The 10,452-nt window shown below is 46.9% G+C and overlaps 1 protein-coding gene across 1 annotated transcript in view; it reads right to left on the minus strand.

The window, feature by feature from the left end:
- The window catches only part of MPP2 (membrane palmitoylated protein 2), a 28,503-nt gene extending 18,470 nt beyond the window's left edge, over positions 1–10,033 (minus strand). Inside the window, exons 1-2 of the mRNA XM_007955205.2 lie at positions 9,952–10,033; positions 8,132–8,250 (exon numbers count right to left, since the gene is read on the minus strand). Coding sequence (XP_007953396.1) covers positions 8,132–8,250; positions 9,952–10,033 — 201 coding nt within the window. The remainder of the gene's footprint in view (positions 1–8,131; positions 8,251–9,951) is intronic.
- Between the last annotated feature and the right edge of the window lie 419 nt (positions 10,034–10,452).

Consider the following 10,452-nt stretch of genomic DNA (forward strand, 5'->3'; position numbering starts at 1 on the left):
TTCTACCCAAAGCAATCTATACATTCAATGCAATCCTAATCCAAATCCCATCAACATTTTTTAAGGATATGGAAAAACCAATCATTAACTTTATATGGAAAGGAAAGAGACCTCGGATAAGCAAAGCACTATTGAAGAAGAAGAACTAAGTAGGAGGTCTCACACTGCTCGATCTCAAAACCTACTATACAGCCACAGTAGTCAAAACTGCTTGGTATTGGTACAATGACAGACACATAGACCAACGGAATAGAATTGAGAACCCAGAAATAGATCCCTTGACCTATGGTCAGCTGATCTTTGACAAAGGGCTGAAAGCCATTAAATGGGGAAGAGAATGTTTGTTTAATAAATGGTTCTGGCAAAACTGGATATCTCCATTTGCAGAAAAATGAAACAAGATCTGTACCTCACACCATACACAAAAACTAACTCCAGGTGGATCAAAGACTTAGATGTGAAACCTAAAACTATAAAGTTCCTCAAGGGAAAACTAAGGGCAAATTTAGGGGCCCTAATATATGGCATAAATAGACTATCAAGCTAACCCAAAATGCACAAACAGCAGAAGAGAAACTAGATGAATGAGATCTTATAAAAATTAAATTTTTATGTGCTTCCAAAGACTTCTCCAAAAGAATCAAAAGAGAACTTACAGATTGGGAAAAAAAATCTCTGGCAATGACATATCTGACAAGGGACTAATCTCTAGAATTTACAGAAAACTCCAACACCTCAATAACAAAAAGACAAATAATCCAATTTAAAAATGGGCAAAGACATGAATAGACACTTCACCAAAGAGGATATTCAGGCAGCCAACAAACATATGAAGAAATGCTCATGATCATTAGCCATTAGAGAGATGAAAATCAAAACAACAAGATACCATTTTGCCCCAGCACTAGTAGCAAAGTTCAACAAGACAGAATGCTGCTGAGGATGTGGAGAGATTGGGACTCTCATACACTGCTGGTGGGACTATAAAATGGTACAATCACTGTGGAAAGCAGTATGGTGATGCCTTAAAAAGTTGGAATTAGAAATACCATTTGACCTACCCATTTCATAACTAGGTATATATTCTAAAGAAGTGAGACCCATGACAAGAACAGACATATGCACACCCATGTTCACTGCAGCAGTATTTATAATAGCAAAATGATGGAAACAACCTAGGTGTCCATCAGCTGAGGAATGGATAACCATACTATGGTACATACACACAATGGAATACTATGCAACCCTAAAGAATAATGCAGAATCTGCAAAACTCCACATAACGTGGATGAACTTGGAGGACATTATGCTGATTGAAATAAGTCAATCACAGAAGGACAAATATTGTGTTAGTCCATTATTGAAAAAGTCAAGGAAAGGTTTATTTATGGAAGGAAATTTTCTTTGTTGGTTACCAGGGGTGGGAGAGGAGGGGAGGGAACACTGTTAGATAGGGGGAGATAAATATTGATTTGGGTGAAGAGAAGGGCAATGTACCAAATATGAGTGATCAACATGGTAGCATTGAGGAAGAGAAAGACATAGAGAGGTACATGGGAGGTACAGACAACAAAGATGAACCCTTTTGCACATTCAGTACTGCACTGTTAGTGAAGGCAAACATGGGTATATGGGTGGATAGATGGGTGGACAGGCTGAACTATTAAGTATGTCTATGAAGCAGGGAATGTACCCAAGACCATGTATAGGGTTGGCAGACAATGGTTCTACAAATGTATTTGTATGTTCAGTAAGAATTCCCAGATATATAGTAGAGCTGACAAGGGACAAGGTTGTAGTCACTTCTTGGCCACAGCTAGCTACCCAGAGGGACCAAGTAGTTGAACCGGTGGGCTCGGGACCACAGTCACAGGGGACATCGAGCTCAAATGGCATAATGTACTGCACAAAACATTGTTCCACCTCCTACTTTGGTGAGTAGTGACTGGGATCTTAAAAGCTTGCAAGCAGCCATCTAGATGCAACGATGGGTCTCTTCTTGTCCAGAGCAAAGAAGAATGAAGAAAACTAAAGATTCATGGAAACAATCAGTCCTCGCAACTGTTATACCATGCGATCCACAGCCTAATACGACTATGAGACCAGAAGAACTAGATGGTGCCTGGCTACCACTGTCAACCGCTCGGAGGGGGATCTCTGTAAGAGATCCTGGATAGAGAGAGAGAACAATGTGGAAAAAAGCTCAAAATCATTTGGAGAAAAAAAAGGGGGGGGGGGGGGGACCAGGTTTGCTGGTCTGACAGAGCCTGGTGGAACCACTGAGACTAAGGCCCCTAGCTGCCCTTCAGGTCTGGAATTGAATCCACACTTGTGGCTTCCAGACAAACAAAAGATAGGCATATGAGCTGAACATTTACATTAGGTAGATACACTCCTTGGAGAGATCATGGGAAATAGAAGGGCTGTGTCTGTACAGAGACATAGCTCAGGGGGCAGGAGTATATGGAGGGATGGACATAGGGAAGAGGTAACTATGGGGAGGAAGTGGGAGGGGAGCTGTTGCATTGGGGTAAATTGTAGTCAATGTCATGAGACAAAGTGTATGTAAACTGCTGTATGGAAAGTGAATTCCCTCTATAAATTTTCACCCAAATCACAATTAAAAAAAAAAAAAGTTCTCAGGACTAGGAACTAGCAAACTATGGACCACAGGTCAATTCTTGTCCACTTCCTATTTTTGTAAATAAAATTTCATTGGAACACACACACACACACAAAAGAAATGCAAAATGATAACAGGAGAAATTAAGGGGAAGGGGGATATGAGAACTCTGTCCTTTCTTCACAACTCTTCTGTAAACCAAAAACTGCTCTAAAAAAACAAAGTCTATAAGATCCTGGATGAGTGGGAGAACAACATGTAACAAAACTCAAAATCATAAAAAAAAAAAAAGACCAAGTTTACTGGTCTGATAGAGCCTGGTGACCCCCGAGACTATGACCCCTAGTTACCCTTCAGGTCTGGAACGGAACTCACTCCTGTGGCTTCCAAACAACAGGACAGGCATATAGGGTGAACATTTACATCAGGAAGATACACCCCATGGAGTGATCAATTGTGGGAGAACAGAAGGGCAGTGTTTGCACAGGGAGACAGCTTGGAGGGTGGAGGGCAGAAGCACGTGGGAGGGAAGGACACAGGGAAGGGGTAACTACAGGGATGAAGTGGGAAGACAGCTGTTACACTGTGCGGATTGCAGTCCATGTCATGAACAAAATGTGTATAACTGCTGTATGGCAAATGAATTTGCTCTGTAAACTTTCCCCAAAATCACAATAAAAATTTTAAAAATAAATAAAATCTACTAACAAATCCTTAATCTGCAAGTATCAAGTGTTGGGGACTCATTCAACACTGGTGAGAGTAACAGAGCAATTTGACAATATGAGGCTGAAAGGAACCCTGGGAGCACAGTGGTGAAGTGCTCGGCTGTTAACCAAAAGTTTAACGATTGGAACCCACCAGGCACTCAGCTGGAGAAAGATGTGACAGTCTGCTTTCGTAAAGATTTACAGTCTTGAAAACCCCATGTGGGCAGTTTCACTCTATCCTACAGGGTCACTATGAGTCAGAATAACTCCACAGCAATGGGTTTGGTTTGAGTTTAGTAAGGCTGAAAATGCGCACATTCGACAATTCCTTTGCCAAGTGTCCCCCCCTAGAGAAACGCTTACACCTGTGCAGAAGCTGATGCTGCTGAGGACGGTCTGCAGTGCTGTTCTCAGTAAAGAAAATCAGCAACAACACAGCTGTTGCTCAGAGGGGAGCCAATAAATCAAGCAGGCTCCAGTCCTGTGTCGAAATATCTCAAACACTGCCAATGAACATCTTCCTACCTGGATCTCCTTATGTCAACAACTACGCTTTTTGTATTCACTAGAAATCTCAAAAGCATGAACAGGTGATAGTATAACTCCATTTATATATTAAAAAACCCACATATACCATGAGTATACTGGTTACAGCTAAGCACACATGCAGTCAAGGCACACTAACATTCAGTGAAGTGACATCATCAATGTCAAGCCAATGGTGACTAGCGTGGAGGTGGAATGAGGACGTAGGAAGGTGGAAAGAACAGCGGAAGTGAGGAAGGTGGAGGGCTTTTGCTCTATCTCTATTTTTTATTTCTTGGAAAGAATGAGGAAGAGCTAAAGCCAATGTGGCCAGCATCAACAGCTTAGAGATGGGGATGCAGAGGTTTGGTGTTTTTCACACTGTTTTGTAGCCATTTACTCAGCAAATGTTCAGGGAGCACCTACCGTGTGCCAGGCACTGTTCTGGGCTCTGGGAATAGAGCACTGAGCCAGAAATCCCTGCCTTCATGGAGCTCACGTTCTCCATGTGTGAAATGAGTGTGATTCCTTGTATTTTTTCTCTCATCAATGAGTACTGCCCTTGATCACTGATGAAAAGCAACGTGCCTCTCCCCAGTCTCCTTCAATCTGTTCAGTCTCCTCTTCCTTTAACCACCCACTACTAACCCTCTCAGACCTTTCATCTTCTGTTGTTAGCAACCTCCCCAGGTCCTCAACCATTTCACAGATGGTATGTGACCTGGCTGCATCCCAGGGATGCCTTGCCCATGCATCAGCTCTCTCCTTACAGTATGGCCTCCCCCAAGCCCCAGGCCAGGGCTTCAGCCTCCCTGTGAGGCCTTCCCCATCCCAACCCTGTAGATAACCTTGGAAGCTCCTACTACCTTTTGTACCACCATTTCCCTTACCATCACTATCATTTGCTGACTTTCTCGTCTCTCTCCAACATTCACTGATGACTACGGAAACTACTTCAGTCTTCTCTCCATCCCAACCCCTGCCATGACCCTAGATTCCAACATCTGAATAGACATCCACCCCACACCAGAGTCCTCCATTCTGGGACACCAATGAGCCTTCCACTGCAACCACCCTCTGGACTGCTGCTGTGTTGTCTGTCCCCGAGAACTGTTTCTCCTTGGAAACCGTTTATCTCCCACCTCCCTCTCTCTGACCACGGCCTCCATACCTTCTCCTCTATGTTCTCCCTGCCTCTCGGTCTCCTCCTGCCCCCTTCCTCTTTCCTCTAGCCAGGGCCGCAGAGGTAATACACTGAGCTACTCTCACAAGCCTCCCTCACTGTACCTCACCACAGCCCTACCCGGCACACACTCTGGACCAAAGCCCTCCCGCTATTTTGGTGTCTCTAGAATGAGTCATCTCCCACTCCAGGAAACTGGGTCTTGACATGGGCAGTCCTGGTTCCTGGTCCTTAGCTTTGGTCAGTTCCCTCTCATCCTCCCCTTCAGTGACTGACTAGCCACACCTTCATTTCTGAATCCCCATGCTCAATGCCACCCTTGATTCCCACCACCTTTACTGAGAAGCACTGTTAAGGAGGCCTGACTTCCCGAGATTCCCAGCCTTGCCTCTCACATAGCCACCTGCACCATGTTCACCTCCTGGACTTCCCCTCAGCAGAGGAGATGTCCTTCCTCAAGCCCCTCCACTGCTTGCACTCTCAGTTGATGGTTACACCATATCACACTTCCCCCAGGCAGAATCCAAGGTGCCTTGCTACCTCCCCGCTTCCATGCCCAAACACCAAGTTCTGCCAATTAACCTCCTAAATATTTTTTTCCATCTCCCCTCCCTCCCTCCCTTTAAGCGTTGTTACCACAGCTCCAATTCAGGCTCTCAGTATCCCTGACTGAACTACCACACAGCCCCCAACTGTCTCTCCAACTCCAGGTGCAATCCTTCAGCCTGCAACACTCCAACTGCAACACTCCAAGTGTCTTCCACATGGCTGCCACTCATCTGCTGTCATCACACCCCCACTTAAAAGCCACAAAAGGCTCTGCAGTGTACACAGGACTACAGTCAAAATCCCCCAACATGGCTGTCTCAGGGTCCCCAGTGATCTGGAACATCCCCCCAGCCTTCACTCCTGTCTTGCACCTGACGCTGCACCCTCACACTGAACACTTACAGTCCCTGATACTTCTGGCTCTTTCTCACCTCTGTGTTTCTCCTCAAGCTCTTCCAGTGCCAGATGCCCTTCCCCTCCTCCTCATTCTTCAAGATTCAGCTCCAGTGGCCCTTGCTCCAGGAAGCTTTCTCTACCCACCCCAGGCTGTGTTAGGCCCCTGCTGCTAGCATGCCTGGCTCTATCATTGCCACTTTGTTTTATATTGTGTTTTAGTGAATCTCTCCCCATCTGAAGTGTGGCAGATACCTTAAAAAGAGGTCTTCACAAACAAGACAAACCGATTTAAAAAATGGGCAAAGGACTCTAAAGAAGATACACAGATGGCCAATGAGCACATGGAAAGATGTTCAACTTCATTAGTCATTAGGGAAATGCAAATCAAAACCACAATGAGATACCACTTCACACCCACTAGGATGGCTATTATCAAAATTGAAAATAACAAGTATTGGCAAGGCTGTGGAGAAATTAGAACCCTCCTGCGATGCTGGTGGGAATGTAAAATGGTGCAACAGCTGTGGAAAACCGTTTGGTTTCCTCAAAAACAGATAATTACCATATAAATAACCCAGCAATTCCACTCCTAGGTAAAGACTGAAAACAGGGATCCAAGCAGATCCTTGTACACCAGTGTTCACTACAGCATTATTCACAATAGCCAAAAGGTGGAACCAGCCCAAATGTCCATGAATAGGGGTGAATGGATAAAGGAATTGTGGGGACAGACAGACCTCTTTTTATTGTGCTTCACCTTACTGCTCTTTGCAGACATTGCATTTTTTACAAATTGAAAGTCCGTAGCAACCCTGCATCAAGCAAGCCTATCAGCGCCATTTTTCCAACAGCAAGTGCTTACTTAGTGTTTCTGTGTCATATGTGAGTAATTCTTACAATATTTTAAACTGTTCACACTGCTATTGCACACTTAGTAGACTACCAAACTAAAAAAACCAAACACATTGCCACTGAGTTGATTCTGACTCACAGTGACCCCCTTTGGGTTTCCGAGGCAGTAAATCTTTACAGAAGTAGATTGTCCAGTCTTCCTTCTGCGGAGTGGCTTGATGGGTTTGAACCACCAACCTTCTGGTTAGCAGTCAAATGCCTTAGACACTGCGCCACCAGAGCTCTTTTAATAGACAACAGTATAATGCAAACATAGCTTTTATCTGCACTCAGAAACCAAAAGATCTGTGCGACTCACTTTATCGCAATATTTACTTTACTGCAGTGGTCTGGACCCAAGCCTATGATATCTCTGAAATATGCCTGTATATCCATAGAATGGACTATTATTCAGCCATGAATAAAAAAAAATTAAAAAAGAACTTCTGATCCATTCTACAACATGAGTGAACCCTGAAATAGCATGCAAAGTGAAAGAAGCCAGACACAAAAGGATAAATATTGAATGACTCCATTTCCATGAAATAGCTAGAGTAGGCAAATCCATTCAGAAAGAAAATTGGGCAATCTACTTCCATAGAGACACCACCTCAGAAACCCAAGGAGGGGTCGCTATGAGTCGGACGCACCTCGACAGCAGTGAGTTGGTTGGTTGGTTGGTTAGGCAAATCCATAGAGACGAAAAGTACCAGGGGCTGGGAAGGAGGAGCTATTGCTTATTGATACAGAGTATGAGGTGATGAAAAACTTTTGGAAATAGTGGTGATGGTTACACAGCACTATGAATGTACTTAATGTCACTGCAATGTATACTTAAAAATGGTTAAAATAGCATATTTATGTCTTTTACTACAATATTTTTTTAAAAAAAGATGTCTGTACAAAAGGCCCAAAAGCAGCAGGATGCACAGGAGGAACCCTGGAGCTTCCAACACACAGGTATGTTCTCCTAATTACAGCCTCCACGAGCCAGTACATCAAACACCCATCCACAGGCCATGTCCACACAACTCACCAGACCAGGGGTACAGACAACCCTTTGTCTCTGTAGTCCCTCAGATTCATCACCTGGGCATGGATGTTCATTCAAGTCTGTATACACACACACACACACACACACACAGAGTCTCCCATGCCACCTGCCCCATTCCTAGGACCCCTGTGGCTACCCGACACACACACTGTACCTCCCCAGACCCATTACCCATGTGCCTACTTCTTGAAGTGCTGTACCTTGGCCAGGGATCTCACTATGGGACTTTCCATAATGCCTCGAAGAAAGATCAGGTCCAGCTCCGCAGCCCCTGTGGCATTGGGGAGGGATCCCAGGTTGTCCAGGACTTGCTGCATGGCTGAGGGGAAGAAGTAGACAGTGAGACACACAGCTACCAGCTGGGTTCAGCAGCCAGGAGACCTATACATGCCACATGCCCTGGCTCTGCCCTTTGTCACAACAGAAGACAGCCCCTCCCAGAAGTCCCTCCCTCCTGACCACCCTAGGTAATGCCAGCCTGGGCGGGTAGGAGCTCCAGGCAGCAGGAAGTGGACTCTGAGTTGGGGGAGGGGAAAAGAGGAAGCAGGTGTCAGGTTCTGGGTTCTGCCTTTAGCCAGAACCAGAGAACTGCAAGCTCCTTGCTCAGCCTCTTGATGAGTCAAGGCTGGGACTCAGTCACCTGCATCTGGTGGGGCTCAGGGATGGGAGAGACAGTGCTTGGAGCATGTCACTGAGTGCAGGTCGAAAGTCAAGCAGGAGTCCTGTGGGAAGCCAGGCCTGCATGACATCCACTGCCAGCTGCACCACTAACTCAGTGTAGCTTTGCACGTGTATCATCCCTCACTGACCTCAGTCTTTCCTTCCAGTACAATGGGTAGCTTGGACCAGATGGAGTCTACAAACCCTTGAATGCTGACAGAAAAAATGATCAATAATCATTGAGAAATTAACATGGATGATCAGAAGCCAAAGCTTCTAAGGCCCAGAACACTGGCAGGAACTGGGGAAACAGGCATCCTGGGACCTCGGGTGACTATGGGCATTCAAGGGCAGAAGTCAGACCAAATCAGTCCCCCCAAAAATCAAAGCAAACCCACTGCCATTGAGTCAGCTCTGACTCATAGCAACCCACATTGGATTTCCAAGGCAGTAAATCTTTACAGAGGTAGATTGCCCCATCAACCTTCCACAGAGTGGCTGGTGGGTTTGAACCCTCAACCTTCTGGTTAGCAGTCAAATAAATGCCTTTAGGCCAGACATCAGCAAACCCTCAACCTAGGACAGGGCATAACCACGGACATGAGAGCACCTGAAACTGGGCCACAGGATAGACTACAAAGATCTGAGATGGGGGGCTGCCTTCATGCACTGGCAAAACGGGGGGGGGGGGGCTCCAGGCTGGAGCAGGTTCCAGGGGAAGGAAGGGAAAAGCAAAGCGTGCCCAGCTGGGAGCTGAGATGGGCAGGGGTATCATTACCCTGCCACCCTACCACCCACGCCCCCATCTGCGTAACAGCACCCAAGTCATGGAGGAGGAAGGTGGATATAGTCCCTGGCACCTCTCAATGTTCTTATTACTTCTCCCCTCCTCCAGGAAGGTATAGGGATGGGGAGGAGGGGACACTGAAACTGGAGTGGACAGAGATGGTGCAAGGACTCCTTGACTCCCACCCCCTTTTCTCTCCTCCTCACCACCTTCTCCAGAAACAGCGTCCGAACCCCCACCCATCACCACCACCCAAACCTGGGCTAGGCATCAGACAGAGACCTGCCAGGCCCTTAGTGGGCTTTCACCCAGGCCAGGGCGGGCACTCAGTCCACTCTGCCAGGGTCTCCTGAGATCCAACCTCTCCAGTCATCTCCTCACACACAGCCCCAGTCCGTGGGTCATAGGGGGAAGACTGAGCCAGAGAAGTCGGTTCCCTCCACCTAGGCCAAATGACCTGGTAACCTTGCCCCACCCAGGCCCTCAGTCTCCAGTGGCCGTTCCTAATGCTGCTTCCGCCAGATACCCCAAACCCAGCATCCTCCCACCCTCCCCGCCATGCCTTTTCCCTACCTTCCCTCCGGAGTTCTGCTTCCTCAGAGGAGCCCAGTGATATTCCCTCCAAGGAGGCCCTGCTGCCTGGGCTGCCCGCCATGGCTACCCCCCACATCCCAGCTAGAGGTTCCTGGAGTAGCTGCCACCACTCGGTCTGCCGCCTTCTCAGCCAGAGGAGGCAGCATTAGAGAAGGAGGGCCTTAGGGAGCTCACTCGGTACAATTACCCAATAGCAAAACTCACCCGCCCTGCCCACCTCGCTGATTGGCCAAAGGCCCTACTAGAGCTGAAGAGTGTGTGTGTGGGGGTATCCTGTAGAGAGTGAGGGGAAGGTTACGGGGTGGGGGGGGTGGGGAACAGTAGACAGGATACATGGCACGTGGAAAAGAATAGTTGTCCTACCGGTGGCCAGATTCCCTCATTCTACTACTAGTAGGGGTTGGGAAGAGGGGTTGAAAGAAGGGGAGGGGTAAGTGTGATACTGCCTCAGGACTGATGTGGTATCCAGAAATGCTCCCC

The sequence above is a fragment of the Orycteropus afer genome, unplaced genomic scaffold (genome assembly GCF_000298275.1).
Source record: "Orycteropus afer afer isolate SDZICR_OR568_19922 unplaced genomic scaffold, OryAfe1.0 scaffold00495, whole genome shotgun sequence".
Classification (NCBI taxonomy): domain Eukaryota; kingdom Metazoa; phylum Chordata; class Mammalia; order Tubulidentata; family Orycteropodidae; genus Orycteropus; species Orycteropus afer.